Source organism: Caretta caretta, chromosome 27, assembly GCF_965140235.1.
Source record: "Caretta caretta isolate rCarCar2 chromosome 27, rCarCar1.hap1, whole genome shotgun sequence".
In the NCBI taxonomy this organism is placed as follows: Eukaryota; Metazoa; Chordata; order Testudines; family Cheloniidae; genus Caretta; species Caretta caretta.
The window spans coordinates 12,388,104-12,407,302 of record NC_134232.1 but is presented as its reverse complement, the minus strand read 5'-3'; the positions used below and the strand labels follow the sequence as shown (position 1 = coordinate 12,407,302).

The 19,199-nt window shown below is 53.3% G+C and overlaps 1 protein-coding gene across 5 annotated transcripts in view; it reads left to right on the top strand.

Annotated features, from left to right (window-relative positions):
- PLXDC1 (plexin domain containing 1) overlaps window positions 1-19,199 on the top strand; it is a 50,498-nt gene that overhangs the window by 4,595 nt on the left and 26,704 nt on the right. For 4 of the 5 annotated variants that reach the window (XM_048830477.2, XM_048830476.2, XM_048830475.2 and 1 more), the window contains exon 2: window positions 5,957-6,126. In XM_048830477.2, coding sequence (XP_048686434.2) covers window positions 5,957-6,126 — 170 coding nt within the window. Of the gene's footprint in view, window positions 1-5,956; window positions 6,127-10,638; window positions 10,783-19,199 lie in introns of those variants that run through there. The other variant, XM_075123618.1, reaches the window with a different exon arrangement.

The window sequence follows — 19,199 nt, the reverse complement described above, 5'->3', positions numbered from 1 at the left end:
ACATTCCCATCCCCCTATGGTGGGGTCCTCCCTTCACTTTCCACCATGCCCTGTTTAGCAGCTGGCACGTCCCACCCCAGAGCTGGCCACATTTCAGTGGCAAGTGAAGCTGAGGCTTGGAATAAGAGGTGCCGTGTGGAGGCAAATTACTTCCCAGCACATAGCCTGGCTGCAAGAAGGGGCGTGGGGTGGGAGATCCCTGGCTGAGCTGGGAGCAATGGGTTCTGGTGGCTACCTTGGGCCTGTTGCATAAGATGCTGGGGTATTTTCAGGCTACTCTTGGCTCCCATCTCTATGACCCATCCTAGAGCTGGGAGAGGCTGAGTGTCTCTCTCAATATGGAGTCACGTTATACTAGTTGCATCTCAGGCTGCTGCTGACATTTACAGATCTAGGCACGGAAGGAACAGAGCTTACCGCAGTCGGAAAAGGTTTGTGGAGGAAATTGGAGCCTCTGTGGGCTGCTTGCTCATATGTGATGGTTAATCAAGGCTTGTTAGAGCTGGTCCAATTGAAAGCAAAGTGTGGGGAAGGCTCTGCTTTATGCAAACATGTCGGGCCTCTGTCTGTGGGAAGGGAGTTGGGGATTTGAACCTTGGGCTTGAGAAGGCAGCCCATAGAGGGGAAGCAGAATTCAAAGCTGGGTCTCCATAGAGGCCACCTCGACTTCAGGGGAAGGATTTGAGCCCTGCCCTCCACGTGCCAGTTGAAAGCACAGCTGCTTCTAGCATAACACCAGCAGTGTGGCCATAGGCCAGTCACGTCCCTGCTCTGTGACTCAGTTTCCCCATCTGTAATATGTGCAGTGCTTTGACACCTGTGGTTGAAAAGCGCTACACAAGAGCTATGTATTATTGTTATATGTTTGCAGACGAGACTGTGGCCTGTCAGTGGTCAGGGACAAGGGGGGCTTGAGGAGTTCTGCTGGTCAGCTCTGTCTCGTAGGGGGCTTGGTGGCAGAGTCAGAATCTGTGGCTGGGGCTGTTAGCAGGAGAAGGATGAGCTTGTGATTAAATCTCAGTGCAGAAGGGTGAGGCTGTCTGGCATGTGTCACGTCAGAGGTCAGACTAGTTGATTAGAAGCCTCTGCCATGGACTATTTGTGTGACTTCCGGGCAACACATCTGAGCGAAAACCCCTTGACCCAGTCTCTCTCGATGTCTGGGTGAAGATTGGATCTGGATCAGAACTTCCTGGCTCTGGCCCATCTCCATACCATGGATCTGAGCCAGAACTGACCCAAACTCTCTCCACGTCGGAGGAAGTCCAGATCAGCAACTGGATCTGAATTTCACTGCTCAGGCTCATCCTGAGGGGAAACTCCCTCGCCAGCAGGGGCTGCTGCTGAGGTCCCCTCCCCACACACACACTCGCAAGTAAGCTGGGTGGAGTAGCCCCCAGCTACCTGAGGAGCCAAGGCCCCCGTGCGAGGAGGAAGCTGCTTTTTGTGAACAGCCCTGTGCAGGGGGAGTTGAGCAGCTGGGAGCTACAAAATGCTTGCAGCTATTTGCGAGTTGGAGCGACACCCTCTGCAGAACCCAAGGCCGGTGTGTGGGCTTGAGGCTTCCAGGGTGCGAGGGCTGGGGTAGAAGCCCTTGTGCAAGACACTTCCACAGCCGGGTCCTAATCCCGCGGTGTCTGATCACAACCCTCAGCGCCCGCCGCTTTTCGGTGCCACTCAGCAAATTACCCTGAGAGGCATCAGCAGAGCAGTGGGGTGGGGGGAAGAGAGCCCAGGCTGGGATAGTGAAGGGGGGCTGCAGGTCAGGAGTGAGGGGCACTAACAGAGCGGGTTGCATGGGGAGCCCATCGAGGGGCATGGGAAGAGGAACTTGGGAGTCCAGCAGTTGCTGCCGTCTGCACTGACAGAGCCTGTCTGAGTGAATCCTAAATTCTCCAGTGGCATCAGGACAGGCCTGGAGTTGGAGAAGCAGAGGGTGTGGGGACAGTAGCACAAAGAGGAGAGCTAGCTGCCCAGGCAGGTGGGGATAAGGGGGGAAGGGGTCTCGTGTCACTAGGACTGTGGATGGAGCACCTCCTGGTGGCTGTAGGAACTCCCTGCATTGGAGAGGGAAGGGAGGAGTTGGGATTGTGATGTGAGCCCTTCCATCCAGTTTGCCGGGTGGCGGGGGAGGTCCCCTTTTAGCAGTGGAGCAGGGCAGAGCCAACCCACCATGGCTTAGACTGAAGGGGGTGTTGTGCACCACTGGGACAGCCCCCCATGGGGCCTTATTGACTTCTTGGGGCCCCCAGCATATGGGACCCAGCTCTGGGCTCCCGGGCCCTCAATCCATCTCTCCCCAGAGCCCGCGTGGCTGGCTACGTGCAGGCTTTGCAGTGAAGCCAGGCTGCGCCAGCCCATGGGAGCAGCACATCCCGGAATAACAGGCTGCGGCTTGGGCCATCGTCCAAAAGGCCAGGGCAGTGTCCCAGCCTGGCCACAGGGCCTGGACTCAGGGAGCTCTTAGTGAGTCCGTTGGCTGGCTGACCTCACTCTCTCACCGCCCTACAGCATCCCTGCCCCATGGAGGCAGAGGGACAGGAGCAGGGCTGCTAGGCCTGGAACGCCTTCCCAGGCCCGGAGGCTCCGAGAGAGACCATGGCTGGCTGGTATGGACTGTCCAGAAGGGTGTCACTCACGAAGGACCCTGCGCCCAGTGAAACCAATGGGAAATTGCCAACACACCCTGCTCGCGCAGCCTTCCCCTGGGTGCTTTTGTGCAAGACACGTCACGCCGACATACACTGTGCTGTAAAATCTGCATGGGCAGGAGTGGGTGTGAATGTCTGTGGTTTGTGTGGAATTCAGTGTTTTGGGGAGGTGGTTTTTGTGGGCTTTTGGTAGGGGGTGTGCATGTGTATGTCTTGTCTTGTGTGTTGCTGTTGGGTGTATGTATTTTGCATGTCAGTTTTTTTTAACAGAGTTAAAGATATACATGTATCGGGTTGTTTTGCCTGCGTCAGTCTTTGTGTGTGCTTTGTGTGCCTGTGCACCAGAGTCCCATGTAGGTTTGCACGTGCATGTCAGCTGTCTTTGCATTGTTTTTGGCAGTGGACTTGCCGAAGGACTGGGTTGGCTGTATCATTAACGTGATTGTGAGTTTCTGCACGGGGTGTAGAAGTGCATGAGCATGCAGGTGGCTGTTGTGGGTCTGACTGTGGCACACGTCGGGTGTGAACGTGCAGGGGTTGGGGGTCTGGCTGCAGCATGCCCCGGCTCTGAGTGCTAACCCCTGGAGCCCTTTGCAGAGACTCGGTGTCCCGAAGCGCCTTTTGCACTCCTGCACCACCCCCAAGCCCAGCTGGCACGCTGTCCCAGGGCTCAGTACACGCTGTCCATACGCCCTGGCTGACAGGGGAAGGGCTTACTCAGCCAGAGGCCCAGGCAGCCTTTCCAGTATAAACAACTGCACAGTGTGGGGAGGAGCAGTGCAGAGAACCACGCACCGCGGGGGAGGTTCCCTCCTTCCTGCACCTTTCTAGGGGACCTCTGGGCAGAACCTCTGGGCAGAACCTCCCCTGTGTCGTACAGATGGCAACCACTGTTCCCTCTAAGCTGTGTGCGTGTGTACATGCACACAGATCCTAAACCCTGCGCACACGGCAAAACACCGCACACACACAAATTTGCACAGAAGAAATTTTTCGCACACACCTGTCAAAAATTTGCACAGAAGAAACCTTTTGCGCACACAGCCTGTCAAAAATTAGAGGGAACATTGATGGCAACCCTAGGCACCTGTGCTCAGCAAGCCGACCCAGGGCGTGGCCTGTGGGCCCATGAGCCCCCGATCACCCTGTGCAGAGGTGGCCAAACTGGCATCTTTCCAGACTCAGCCAGGGGCTCTGCTGCCATCCCCATCACATCCCCTATGCAGCTGGTTTCAACTGCAGCTGGATCAGCAGCTAGGGGTGAGAAGCCCCTCCAAGGGCAGAGCTGCCCCCCTCCCACACACCCCCATTAAAGGAGACACTTTTTGTTCCGCTGCATGTGGGATGTTTTATGCAACTGACACGGTTGGCTCATTTGCATATCGGCAGCTCCCTGGAAAGGCCGCGTAGAGCTGACGTTGGTGTTGGCAATGACCCCGGGTTTGCTTGCTCTGGGAGTGGGGCTGGACCTGACCTGCCTCCATCATGACAGCGGAGAGTTGTGGGAGCCAGAGGTAACCAGAGGACTATGCTATTAAGACTGTTCCTCCATAACCCCTCTGACTGCAGCTGCCCCCAGGGTTCCCCGTCTGTGCTGGCCCAGGGCATGGCATTTCGCTGCTCCCTGTCATCCATAAAGAGCCATTCCAGGGCCGGAAAGGAACGTTTATGATCATCTCCTCTGACCTTTTGTATAGCACAGGCCCTAGAACATCCCCCGATAATTCCCAGAGCAGATCGGTTGGAAAAACATCCAGCCTTGATTTAAAAATTCCCCATGATGGAGAAACCTTGGCAAGTTTCAGAGGAACAGCCGTGTTAGTCTGTATTCGCAAAAAGAAAAGGAGTTCTTGTGGCACCTTAGAGACTAACCAATTTATTTGAGCATGAGCTTTCGTGAGCTACGGCTCACTTCATCGGATGTGGCTTGGCAAGTTGTTCCAGTGGCTAATTACTCTCAGGGTTAAAACGCTACACCTTCGTTCCAGCTTCAACTACCAGCCATCCTCTCGGGTTAGACCTTCCTCTGCTAGACTGAAGAGCCCCCTGTCAAATATTTGTGTCGTCCCCCCCATCCTGAGGTACTTCTAGGCTGTGATCTCTCCCCATAACCTCTTTGTTAAACTGAACAGATTGAGCTCCTGGAGTCTATCACTCTAAGGCAGGTTTACTAATCCTTTAGGGACCCCTTCCCTCCCCACCCCCAGCCACCACCCCTTGTCCCTCTGTAATCTCACAGACCTGGAACCTTGTCATGGTTTCAAAGGGGGGGTCTGAACCCCACATGCTGGGATCAATGGGGTTCATCTTCCTCAGCTGACCCCATCACGTCTCCTCCTTCTCTACCACGTGACTGAATGCCAGCTGGCAGCAGGAGTGATGGCATGGCAGGAGGTGCCAGGCTGGGTGTCCAGGCTGCAGTGGATGGCACAGAAGCTTTTGAGGGCAGGGCTGGCTGAGGGGAGGTCCCTGGGGTGAGGTCAGGTGCCTGGCAGAGTTTCAAGTAGCTCTTAGTCCATTGTGGGTTACATCACTGTAGCCCAGTGACTAGGGCATGAGAGTCAGGACTCCTGGGTTCTCCTCCCAGCTCTGCCAGTTACCTGGGGCATGTCCTTTCCCTGCTTTGTGCCTCAGTTTCCCTTCTCACCTGTAGTCTGTTTAGCTGCAAGCTCTTTGGGGCAGGGACTGTCTCTTATTCTGTGAACGGGCAGTGCTTGGCATAATGGGCTCCTGATCTTGGCTGTGGTCTGTAGGCTGTAGCATAATGCTGCTTTGAATAGCCAGTGCCTTCCCCTTAGGGGCTGGAGCATTCCCAGGGGTTCTCCTACACTCTGTGTCCTGGGGTGGGGGGTAGTCAGGGTAGCTGGTGAAAAGAGTTGGCGTGACAGCCTTGGAGGCTGAAACTCTGTTTTCTTCATAGGGCAGAGCAAGCCTCCCAGTTTGCCACCCCCTTTCCCCAAAGCCCTGCGAATGGGCCCCATCTCTCAGGGCCCCATCTCTACTGCTGTCATCACCGGCGTCTGAGCCCTTAAATTTACCTCCCACAGCCCATTCAGCCCCTGGCCCCCCTGCTGGGGGTTAGCTCAGGTCCAGGTGTTCTTAGGTGATGTCCCCTAAGGTCTGGCCTGAGACACCAAACTCATCTCTCCTGGTCACACCTGACAGTCCCTTTGCATCACCAAGGTGGATCCGAATTGGCAGCCCTGGAGTAAAACGTGGCATTTGATCCCAGACATAGACTCTCTACCTTGCTGGCTCCTTCTGCCACAGGCCTGCTGATTCCCCTTCCCATGTGTGCTCCACAGGACACCTCCCCGGCCACTCCTTGGAGCGGGGAACAGGGACAAAGCTGCTGGGCTGGAGGCGGAAGATTCGGGAGAGTTTGCTGGAGACCGACGAGACCCGCATCAGCCAGGACCTAGTAGGAGGTAGCTTGGCCATTGACACCCTGCCGGACAATGAGACACAGATTGTGGTGAGTCGGCATGGGGTGTTGCTGCCCGGTGTTGTGCAGGGGTTGTACTGCACTAAGCTGCTCTCTCACCCTGATGGCAGATGGGTGGTTGTGGGTTTGTATGACATGAACACAGCTTGTGTGTGTTCTGAAATGCCACAAAAGCGGCAGGTGAAGCAGAAGTGAGCCACCTGTTGGAAGAGGGCAGTGAGAATGGTGGGATCTCCGTGAGAGCCACACGCGACCTGTCGGTTTGCAGGTCATGCTGAGAGCCACATAAATGCCGCACGCAACATGTGTGGCTCTGTCCGAAGGTCACGCGTGTGATCCAGTCGCTCAAAGGCTGCCATGAGAGCCACTGGACTCTGCAAAGGTTACCAGAGCCATGCAACTTCCACGCGACACCCACATGTGTGATCCAGCCCATGAAGATTGTAACAGGGCCGCTTGTCCCTTAAGGGCCAGGGTTGAGGGCAGAATAAGCCACATGTGGGGAGGGGGTGATTGCCCTATAACAAGCAGCAGGAGCCTGCAATGTAGGGGAGGAGTGTGTGTAGGCAAGTGAAGAGAGGCTGTGGGGTGTATGAAGGTCTCCTGCAGGGAAGACCCTGAGCCCAAAGACCCTGGAGGCTCCTCTTTGGAAACCCAGATGGAGTTGGGGCCTAGAAGTTTGGGAGCCTAGAGGCTGGTGCCAGAGGGCTAAGCTCCAGGTAGGAAGAGCTGGGCTGAGGGGCTGTGAGAACAGACTGGCACAGAAGAGCTCTGGCTGTGAGAGGAGACCCCAGAGCTGAGTATGCACTGCTGTGTGGTGATGGACTTTATTTTGGGCCCCTGGGGCTTGTTCAGAACTGGTTTAGTGACTCAACCAGCCCAACCGTTTGTGCAGTTCTTAAGGGGCCTGCTGGGGTGGGAGTGGGGTGGGTCTAGAAAGGCCAGGGGGGTGCTCAAAGAATGGCCGCCCTGCTACAAAGGTTTGGGTGAACGAGGCCTAGCTGCCATGAGTCAGCTGTGTTCCTGCTTTGATGGGAACCATGTAAATGTCAGAGGGGACACCCAGACAGGCCTGTGCACTGAGCTGATAGGCACATCTGTGGTACATGCATGTTCTGTGACCGTCCCGCTCTTTTTCCCGACCGGCTACGTCAGCCTGGCCAAGACTCTGTGGTTTCCCCTTGCGGTTTGGCCTCAGTGGGTTATTTCGGTCTTGGGAAGGAAGCTGGTAGGCAAGTGGTGCCAGATCCCAGAGGGTAACTACACCTCGAGGTAAGGTAGCCAGGGGGCAGCAGCTGTGCAGGCTGCAGGTTGGTCACTGTGCTTTAGTCTGAAATATTCATTCCGTTAAGCTTTAAGGCTGGGCTCCCCAAAGGGGCCCCTCCGGATTTACCCAGGTCATCAGTGTCTCCTCTGCAATGTCCCTCCTGGGGTTCGGCTGAAAGACATGGGAGGTCTTTCGCTAGCTCTGCCCCGGGCTCCCCGCACACAGCTCTGCCGATGCCCTGCACCCTGAACTGCTGCAGCCTCCCTGCTTTCCAGTCCACCCCTCACCCCCCAGCTCAGAGCAGCCCTGTCTAAAAGAGTTAACTCTCTTTCCCCTGTGGGCACAGTGTGAGGAGTGGGTAGGGGACATCTCACTGCTCTGGCAATTGCTCTGACCGTTCTTCCCCTCTCCTCCCCCCCCCCCTTCCATGGAGGTTTCAGCTTTAATAGAAAGAAACTAATTAGGATACAATGCAGCTCTGCAGCTGCCAGGGGTGGAGGGAATTAGAGAGTCAGCTTTTCATTTAGTGCCCCTGAGCTGCTTCTACATCAATCTGCCCTGCCACTCAGAACAATCCACTCCTCTTCCTCCATCCCCTTTACAATCACAGCCAGAGGAGTGGCAGTGATCGTAGGATCGGGGTCTCGTTCTTCTCCCTTGCCCCTGCACACTGCAACCTCAGCTCCTCTCACCCCTGCCCTGCACCCCCCAGATAGCATCTACCTTCCCTGCATGGATTGGGGGTAGGAAGGATGCTGCTGTGCTGATGGAATCCCCCTACTAGCCACCATTGCCAGCAGGGGGCAGCCCTGAGCACACAGGTGCTCGTGCCCTGTTTTCGTGAGTGCTGCAGGTGGGCCTGCACCAAAGGGTTTCCCCAGGCCTGGCATTTCTGGGGAGGGCTCAGGGTAGCAGCACCCCTGGTTCCCCCTCTAAGCCTGCTCCCCCATGCAGGGACCTTTTCAGGGCTGGAGGTGACAGGGCTCTGTCAGAGGACAGGTCCCTGTCCCAAAGAGCTTGCAATCTCAGTAGAAAATGGACAAAGGAGTGGGGTGTCAAGAGGGGTGACTACACAAGGTCTCCCCATGCACCTAGACCCAGCTGGGGTCTGAAGCGCTTGCCCCATGTATGGCTGGGGTGGGCAGTGGCGGATGGGGCGGGGTGGGCTGGCTGGCTGACGTGCTGCCCCTTAGGAGAGGACCCGGGGCAGATGGGGAAGGAATTGCTCCTGTGTCCGCATTTGTGGGACTGATCTGGTTCTGCCCCGAGGCAGCCGCAGCCCTTGGTTGACAGTTTTATTTAACAAATTCACGGCTGGCTGGCAGTGTTTTCTTAATCTGGACAAGTGCTGCGGGCGGCTGCCAAATTGGAAAAGGCCCTGGCAGGAGGAGGGAGATGGATGGGGAGCTTGCAGGCGGGCTGAATCCGGAAACGATGGTTTCAGAGCAAGTGGGAGAGAGGCAGGAGCACAGCTGGAGTAGAGAGAAGGTAGCACAGGCTGAGCTCACAGCTGGATGCACCCCGCCAGTGTTCTGGAGCAGGGATTGCTGCTGATAATGAAGGGTGTAGCTACAGCAGGTTGCATCCTGAGGAATCCCACAAGGTTCTCGCATCCAGGGCAAGCTTAATTATCTGACCTTCAATTATCCACAGCTCCCTGTTATCTGAGATGGGGTCACAGGTCCCTCAGCAATGAGGAAAATTCCCTGTTACCCAAGATCTCCTGGGTCCAAATATAGTCAGGACGTTTGAATAAATTGAGGTTAGATACGCTCGAGTCACTTCATCTGGCGCCAAGATGCGGCCGCCTGAGGGGTGAGAGGAGGCAGCTGTTTAAAGAGGGACTGCTCATTCAGTGCAAGAGATGCAGCTGTCTCTGGGGTGCAATGGGGCAGCTGGTTATACAGGGTTGCTCACTCAGTGCTGAGGTGCAGCCACCTCTGGAGTGAGTCATGGCAGCTTGTTATACAGAGATCCCTAAGAAGCAATTGCCTCTGAGGTGGAGGGGAGTGGCATGGCAGCTACTTGTATACAGGGGTCGCTCACCCAGCACTGAAATGCAGCCACCTCAGTGGTGGGACATGGCAGCTGCTTAACAGCCATGTAGCAGCACTGCAGTACAATTTAGAGCAGGAGGCAAAGAAGGATCCCCTCAGGGCAATTTAGGCCAGCAGCATTCCTGGGCTAATATCCCTGCCCTTGCAAAAAGGGCTGTGGGCTTGTTAATCACCACAGATGGTTGCATTCTCTCTAGTCACAGCACCTGCTAGCACCACTGACTCCAAGAGAAGAGCGCCTCCCTCCTGAATCGCTGACTGCCCTGCAGGAAACAATGATGGGCATCAGTTTGATATGGACTCAGAGGGAGGAGCACCCCCTACTGAACCCCCAGCAGTTGCAGCGCTGCTGCAAGACCCCTGAGGTCTCCCTGCCGATGGCTGACACTGTTGGGCTGGGGAGAGATGCCCTGATCAAAGCCTGGAGTGGCTTAGCTCCAGGCGTGGGTGGCATTAGGGAGACAGGGGGGGAGGGTAGGTATCCCCGAAGGGAGGGGCTCTGAGGCTTGATTGTGTGGGAGATTTCCGAGCCCGGCACGGTGTTGGTGGAGCTGGAACTAGAGTGGAAGCTGCATCCCAAGAAATGAGGCAGAATTTAAATTCATTAAAATCAATAGGGCAAATGTGCTGCACATGTTAATGGCGACATGATGTTTACACTTCAGCCGGGGCTCTGCTGTCAGGTCACTTCATTTTAAGGCTTTAACTGACATGCTGGAAGATTTCGGCTGCCACTGCATGTAATATGTAAAGCAGTGAAAAAGAGATCTGCAGCTCCGGGCTCGGCTTCCTCCTGGTCCTGCACTAGCAGGGACTGCAGCAGCCTGAGCTTCTTCATGACAGTGCCATCTTTTGTGGGTCCCGTTCTGGGGGATCCCCAAAACCCTCTTCTAAAGAGGGGGGCAAACAACCTTATTTTAACAGCACCTATATAATACCCAATCGTATTATGTTTGAGGCCTTGACAAAGATCAGAGCATCGTTGTGCTAGATGCTGCATATATATATTGCTTCTGCCCCAGAGTGTGTACAGTGTAATAGACGAGAGGGGAAGGCGAGGTACAGAGGTTTCCCCTAGATCAGTGACAAGGCTGGGATTAGCCCAGAGGGCTCTTCATTCCTAGCCCAGCACCCTCTCCGCACTGGACTACGTTGCCTCCATTGAGGTTGGACTCCAGTGTGGTGAACTTCCTTCCAGCAGTGCCCTCTCTGTTGCAGAGGATGGCTGTATGGTTCGCTTGTTGCCTGATGCCGATGTGGGATGGACACATAGCCCTTCTACATCCCGACAGGAGAAGGGATCTCTGTGAAGAGGATGGGGAGATAAGGAGACCTGCATTTGACTGCTGAGCCCCCTCTCAGGTCAGATCCCAGTCGTGGAGGGAGGAATGGCTGCTGTCAAACTTTCCAGACTGGGAGCAGCTGGGAGGCTGTGATCAGGATCTTCTCTGTGATGCATCCACATCCATCCTTGTCTCTCTCACCCTTTTCCTCACTTCCATCCCCTATTAGCCTCCATCTTAGCCCTCTCCCCTGATGATTAATCAGCATCTCTGAAGACGATTATCTCAGCAAATAGCCCTGGGTGGCTATTTTGTTTTCCAACCAACACCACAGCTAGCAACAGCAGCCTCCTTCCCTGCTGGTGGAGTCCACACTGACTCAGCCTTTCCAGGCCAGGATAGTGTGGGGCTGTCTTGCTTTGTGTTTAAAGAGCAATAAAAATCCACAAGCTCCTGTGTATTTCAAGGGCCTGATCTCCATTGTGGAATGTCCCTCTCCCCAGCAGTACTGGGTCTGTGCATTAACGGCCCCGATCCCCGTCCTGGTGCAGAAAGGCTTTGTTTTGCCTTCTGTGCTCAGCCCCTGGGAGCTCTATCAGTCCCTCTCTAGGGGCCTGATCCTGAGATGTAAAATCAGTGGGAGCACTGGGTTCTCATAGGGTCAGGCTCAATGGGGCTGCCCTATAGAGGCCCTGTAGTACCTTGGCTCTTTGAGAGACCCATGCATACTGTACAGGACACAGACTCATGTACTGCATGGCACGAGAGCACCACGTGAGGGACGTATGGCTCCCCGGTGCTGTGCATCACACTCCATGGAAGATACATGCTACACATGTGATGCAGGTGATATGAGATGCACATAACATGGGCTTGCATTTGCACTAGCATACCGTCACTGAACCTTGACTTTCCTCTCTAGCCCCATCAGAATGCACTTATCACCTCCCCCCACATGCTCCACCCCTGCTCCCTCACCTCCTGCAGCCTTCCCCATGCCCACGCACACTGTGCCCTAAGGCGGATCTGGCACGTGCCAGGCAGAGGCCCATATATATATGAGCTGTCACAAGCCTGGTTATTGGGGCGCACGCAGGGCAGGGAATTTGCATTAGGCCTTTATTTGTCTTCATATTTTCCACTGGCTTGTTTGTTTTTTCAACAGCCCCAGGGACTTTACAAGGCAAGTGCTGCCAAGGGGCTGGGCTCCTCATGGCTGATGGGGCCAGCAAGGGGGGAGGGACACATGGGGTGCAGCTGTGCCCCATAAATGGCTTCCAAAGGCAAAAAAACCCAAAAGGTCAGACAGGGACTATCGAAACAGCTGCACCCGCTGAGCCAAGAGGGGGCTGGATTGGAAAATCCAGGCTCAGGTTTTGACCCCCTTAAAGGCTGGGCAACCTGCATCTGGGGTTCAGGTATGGGCTGTTCTCTAGCGCTAAGATAATGAGCTGAAGGGGAGGAGCCTGGCCTAAGGCTGTTCTCTAGTGCTAAGATAATGAGCTGGAGGGGAGGAGCCCCAGAGGGGCCTTTCTTTCACTTTTGCTCTTACCTACCTATCTGCCCCCCATCGCTGTAGTGCCGAGCCTGCCAATCTCTAGTGCATTTGCCCTCACAGGCCCTTGGGGGCAGAGCAGGGCTATCCACCCCATTGGATAGATGGGGAGCTGAGGCACAGAGAGGTTAAGTGATCTGCCCAGGGTCATGCCAGGAGTCTGTGACAGAGCTGGGATTCAGACCGGCATTGGGCCCTGAATCTAAACTTGGGGGCTGAACAACCCCAGCCTTCAACATCCAGATCCAGAATTTGCAAATCGCCCCCTGGCTTTATGCTGGGCTGACCCCAAAGCCCAGACCGAATATCCAGGTGGTTTGGAATCTGGATGTGCCTTCTGCCACTTGGGCTCATACCTGGCTTTGGGATGCGTCCCTGGCAGGACTTTTCTCCATCCCCAGCCCCAATGCCTTGGTTGCTATGGCTCCCCATCTCCACTGGGAGGACCAGGGGCAGAATCTCAGGACTAGGACATCCATCTACAGCTGGCTCCTCGAGGTGGGAGCTGACAAGAGATCAGACATTTGGGCAGCAGAGATGGATGTGAACCTTACATCATGGAGCCTCTGTTCCTCTTGGAGGTCATGTAGAGATGGGCTTCTCCTTGCAAGGGACAGAGGGAGCATGAGGTAGGGAGTGGGTTACAATCAATGCAATAGGGTATGTCCACAGCTGGAGGTGATGTTCTTTCGGGGGCAGATGGTGTGGGAGGGGGGTTGGGCGTAGAGCAGCTTCAGAACCTTCTTCCCCCCACCTTAGTTTGCCAGGACCCTGGCACATTGCTCTTCAGGCTGTGTGGCGTAGTTCCCTCTGGGGAGCAGGTGGGTTAATGCTTCTAGGCAATCAGAGGGGCTCTCATTATTGCTTCTGTCATTATGGGTGCATGCTATTGTGATGCTTTACAGGCAGCTGATTGTATATTTGTTGGAATTAATTTTTTTTTCCTGCGTGTTAGGGTGATTGTCAAAACGCCCGAAGCGAGGAGTAGGCACTCTGGAGGAACAGAAAGCAATAAACGGAAATAAATTTACAAATGGGATTTGATTCTGTAATGCAATTACTGAACTAGATTTCCAGCAGGGGGAGAGGGAGACAGCAACTGATAAAGAGGAAGGGGTAGCTGGAGGAGGGGCAATATTTGAGATAACATTTGAAATGACAGGGAGAATTGATAAGAGAGAATGGGGTCAGAATGGGAACAGAGAAGCTGTTCCAGTCAGTAGGGTCTTAATATCTTGAATGATAAATATTCCCAATCTGAAAGGAAAGAAAGCAGCTACAGCTACTGACAGAAGCATACACAGCTTGAGTTCCAACCTTATCTCTGGTTTACCAGGGACCCCACACCCTGTTAGGATCTCTACAACACACAGACACCTAGTGGCTGAATAAAGTACTGCAAACAAACATTGTGATAGGCAAGAGCTGTTGGGGAGAAGGCTCTTGCATCAGAAGAGGGTGATGGACAGTTTGGAGGGGCAGGGGTTGAATGGGGAAGGAAGCAGAAAGGTTTGTGGCATGATCGTTAGGGTCAGCATGGAAAGGTTTAAAGAAGGAGAGGGTAACTTTTGAGCTACATTTGAAAATGAACTGGGAACCATAGGAGGTGCCTGAATATGGAGGGAGATGTGACTGCACTTGTTGGTACCTCATGGGTAACATGGCAGCAGTTTCCTGGGAGGCTTTCAGAGGAAGGATAGTCTTGGGATTAAAGCACTGGCTTAGACATAGTAGATCTGGGTTCAGTTCCCAGTTCTAGACTGAGACCCAGGACTCCTGGGGTCTGTTCCCATCTCTGCTGCAAGCTCCCTCTGAGAGTCACTTAATTCTCTGGGCCTCAGTTTCCCCACCTGTAGAATGAGGATATTCATGCTTCCTTTGTTCCACCTTTTGTCTATTCAGGCTATAAGCTCTTTGAAGCCAGGACAATCTCTCACTGTGTACGTGCAGCACAACAGGGACCCAATTTCAGTTGGGGCCCGTAAGCACATCTGTAATGCCTGCAATAACAGAGGAGATAAAGGCCCAGGTAAAAATTTCTGTGTGGGCGGGAGGTCGGGGCTGCGGGGTGGTGTCTGTAGGCAATTGGGCTGGGGAGCTCAACAGCGTCTCTTTGTGGCATGCAGTCATGCCCAAGGCCCCTGGTCGGGAGCTGAGCAGAGTAGTGTGGGCTGGGCCTGGCAGTCTTTCAGCACCTCGCAGTGGACGCCGCCAGCTGGAATACTCAGCCTTCCAAACTCGGTGGTGGCTGGGCTCGAAGGAGGCTGGTGTTTGCCAGGGTATGGGGGTACATTCAGTGCCCAGCTGCAAGATGGGGTGCAGGCAGCTAGTGGATGTCTCTTTGGCATGGCCCAAATCACTAATTACAGCTCCCTTCAGGGAAACTGAGGCCCCTTTTCCTCCTTTATTCTGTGTCTCTTCCTATGTATTTTTCTTCTCCTCCCCCTCTGAACTCTCCCACCTTCTGTTTTTGTTTTTTTCCTCTCTCCATCTCTTCTGCTGTATGGCTATTGCTTTGGTGCATCTGTCTTCCCCCGTGCCTGTACTGTCTCTCTGCCACTCCCTTCCATCCTGTCTCTGTCTTTTTGGGAAGAACCCAAGATTCCTGGTTTCAGTTGACTGTAGTTATGAGCTCCAGGTAGTAGGCAGCCCTGGGCTTGCATTGCTCAGTCTGCTGAACGCTTCAGCAATGCTCAGAGCTAAACTGCCAGGGTGGTGGCTTTCTACTTGCAGGAGAGAGAGGAGAGAGCGCATGCACACACTCTCCTGCCTACTCTCACACACCGGAGGTCTGCTCTTTCCAGTGCTAAGTGCAGAACTGCATAGGCAAAATAAATATTATAATAATAATAGTAATACAAAAAGCATCTGCAATGATCTCAATTGCAATTATCATGATTGAGCATGCAAATTGATTATTTGAACATGCAGCTGCCATAAAGTGCTTTTTTTGCATACACAACTTCACTGAAAATCGTGTGTGTAATATTCTGCCTCTGTGTGAATTATCTCTCTCTCTCGCTCTCTCTGTCAGGCCCCTCCCGCCTTCCCCCCCTCCGTTCTAAGGTTCGTCCCAGCCCAGCATTCACTACGCAGCTGATAGAATGCCAGCAGCCTAGGAGTTAAGAACTCCCCTCTGCGGGGTTCTCTGCGGGGTTCTGTTTTTCACTTCAGTCTCAGCTACACAGCTGAAGTGACAAGACCCTGAGTCCATGGGAGAGGGGTCTGCAAGCTGCCTTCTCACAGACAGAGCTGGCAGTAGGATGACCAGACAGCAAGTGTAAAAAAGGGGTGAGGGTAATAGGAGCCTATATAAGAAGAAGACCCAAAAATCGGGACTGTCCCTATAAAATCGGGACATCTGGTCACCCTAGCTGGCAGGAGGGGCAGGTTTGGCATTGCCCCCAGCAGAGACTGCCTGGTTGTCCTGCAGAAAGCTGCCCCAGAGAGGGAGTTTGGGGGAGGGGCATTCTTGTGATGTTTTGGCTACAGCTGTTCCAAAGGTTCAAATTAGGAGAAGTGAAAATATAGAGGCACTCTTCCAAGCTCCACCCGCAAAACCAAGCTCTGCCCACAATACCAGCTCAGTGTGTGTCCCTACTTCCCTCTGTTGGACAGAGTAAAAACTGTCCTGCTGTGTGTCATATGCCCTGCACTGCTAGCAGAGATTCTCCTTTGGCTCAGTCTGGGCTTTTGGAGCAGGAGGATCTGAGTTCTAGCCCTGCAAAGTTCCAGGTGGCTCTGGTCCACATAGTGGCAACAAAAACTCCTGGGAAGCTTTGGAAAGTTTGCAGATTTTCCCTTCTTTTCAAATTAGCATCTTCCATCCAAGGCTCTTACATTACAAATGTTGATTAGCTTTGTAAGCACAGTCTGGGGCTGAGTTATCTCCCGTTGTAAACAAGGGAGAAACTGAGGCACAGAGAAGGGGAAGTGACTTGCCCAAGGCCAAACAGTGAGTTAGTGGCAGAGCCAGGAATAGAACCCACAAGTCCTGACCAAATGCCTCCTTCCCCATCCTGAGCTTTAACCATAAGAACAATCCTTTCGTCTCTTTGATCAGACAGAGAGAAGTAGCAAGGGGGGAAAATGGCTCTGATCTTGATAATCCCCTTCCAAAGCAGTGACCCCAGTGCAAAATAAGGGAGAAATCTACTAGCTGCAGCTTGTCTCCTTAAAGGACCTCTCTTTATGCTCACATTTAACATCCCAGCTCCCCGCATCCTTTTTTCACCCCCTGCTTATTTGTGCATCCAAAAGTTCTCCTCTTTAGTTCCTGCTGTAACCAAAGCAAGGTGACGGATTGGGACATAATAATGATTCAGAGATGAGGTCATGAGGATGGCTGAGAACTCAGAGTAGCAGCTGCCAGCTCCCATCCCCATGTTGGCTGTTTATATTTTTTCCCCAGTTTTATTGGGAACACATTGGAAAGGATGAAGGCAGCAGAGCGGGGGCGATAAGGACTCATTTGGCCCCTCCCTCCTCCTGTTTACGCAGTCGAACATCCCAGGGGTAAAATGAACGCTTTAGAGCAGGGTCACCCCTGGCTTCCTCCGCCCACCTCCATACCCTTGCTTGGAACACAGTGTCCCCTGGGTGCTGTGGTGTGTGAAAGACCAAATTTGGCCCAGTGATTTTGGCGATGGAGATGCATGAAGCTCGCCCCACCTCCACTCAAAGGGAGAGGGAAGCCACTTCTACCGCCTACCTTGTTGACAATGCTGCCTCTTAAAGGAATGGTCAGGCTAGCTAGGATCCCAGTTTACACTGGCATAAATCTGCATTTAAAGCTAGTAGGGGTTACTCTGGATTTATTCTGGTACAAGAAGATTAGCTCCTGGCCCACTGTCAAGATGAAAACCATCCACCAGATCACAGAGTCCTGGATCAATGGCTGAATCCAGCCTGGGGAATCCAGGGTGTCTCCCAACTGAGAGGGTGAGCGGGGAGAGGATTCTGCTTCCAGTTACTCTGAGTAAATGCACCCGGCAAGCTTCTCTGTGCAGTTACTGAGCAAATGTTGGCACCCCTGAGGCAGCGGCTTTCCCTTCTCTCTGCCGCAGAACGCTGGGGTGAACTGCTGGTGCGTGTTGAGGGCCAGACATTGAACTGCCGTAAATTGGTGATGAGTGCACTGGGGCTAGCTTGATTCATGCCAGCTGGGGATCTGGTCCTCAGAGCAAAGTCGGGGGGGGGGGGGGGGAGCTACGCAGATAGACACTCACTGATGACCTAGCTGTGTGTGTACGCGCATATGCAGGTAGGGCCAGCCCTTGGCATTTTGCCTGCCAGGGTGGAAAATGTTTTCGGCACACACCCCTACGCCTGGAGTGGCTGAGCCAAAAAATAACTCCCCCACAATAGGCAGCCAATCAGCAGAGCAAAAAAACACCCCCCTACAAAAGGCCCAGCGGTGTGCCACCTCCCCGGAAGATGACACCCAAGGTAACCGTCCTGCTCGCCTGCCCCTAAAAGAGGCTCTATGTGTGGAGGTTATTTTAAAGTTTAGGATCCCAAGCGTTAACTGGCAGACTAACAATTCATCTCTGACAAAAGCATCTCTGGATGCTTCAGAGGAAGCCATATTTTTCATCCCACAATTGTACAGTGCTCCCCATTGTGCTAAGATTACTTCGGTGAAGGTGATGGTCATATTTAGACCTCAACATATCCTACACTGGGAGAATTCTGCCCTCCCCTACCTGATAATCATCTTATCCACCAAGAGCTTGTATCTCTTGTTGCTGTACTCCTTGCTAGTGTTGCTCCAATGCAATTCTCATTCACATTAACGTCCACGCCTCCTGCTCAACTGTTTACCTCACCAATATCCTGCAGCAGGAAGTTCCACAGGTTACCTGCATGTTGGATTAGGATCTTTTAATTACATTGCTTTTCATTTGCTATTGTGTAATGGTGCAGGGGTTAGATAGGAGGAGCTGTACATTTCTCTTGTTCTGTGCTAGGCTGAGAGACAACCTGGCTGCTAGCAAAAGCAGAGCAAGATCAGCAGTGTGGTCCAGTGGCTTAGAGGCAGGACACCTGGATTCTATTCCCAACTCTGCCAATGCCTCTCCTGTGTAGCTTGGGCAGGTCACGCCACTGCTCTGTGCCTCAGTTTCCCCTACCACCCTTTGTCTGTCTTGTCTATTTGTAAGCTCTTCAGGGCAGGGGCTGCCTTCCACTATGTGGAGCCCTCATCTTGGTAGCAGCCTCTAGGGGCTACTGTAATAAAACCAGTAAGATCACCATGGGTTCCAACTAACCCCTATCTTTCCATTGACTTCAACAGGATCAGGAGCAGAGGTGAGTGGGTTCCCGGAACAGAGAGAGACTGAGTTTTATGATGGTTAGAACGCAAGCCTGGGCTGTGCAACTGACCTACTGTGGGCAAGTCATTTCCCTGCTCTATGCCTCAGCTTCCCCACCGGTAAGGTGGAGATGTGGGTGCTGCGAGGCTTTGATCACGCTCACAAATCACTTTTGAGCTGCTGAGTGACAGGCACTGGAGAGGAACGAAGGGCTAATCCAGTTCACAAGGAAAGGGCTAGGGGAGCATGTCACATAATGATGAAGCTGGTTTTGGGGTTTTTTTGAAAGGAAGTGAGACCATTTCACTGGAGTTTTGCTGAAGCACAATAAAACTGCATTAGAGGATTTTAATCAAGTTTCTGCCGTGTTCCTCTCCATGTCTTGCAGAGCTGGAGAAGGCTCTCTGGGAAATATACTAGACCATTCAAGTCAGGAGTGGTTTTCTCCTGCCATTTACAGGGACGCTGTTAATTGTTTTGAGTTACAGATTTTATTTCCTTCGCCTTTCTGCTGCTTGTAAATTCCACAGTCCTCCATTGTGCCCAGTTACAAGGTAAAGAGAATGGTGATGAAGACAGCCAAAATAGCAGGATTACAGGCATATGGGGGGCACAGGCATGGATAGT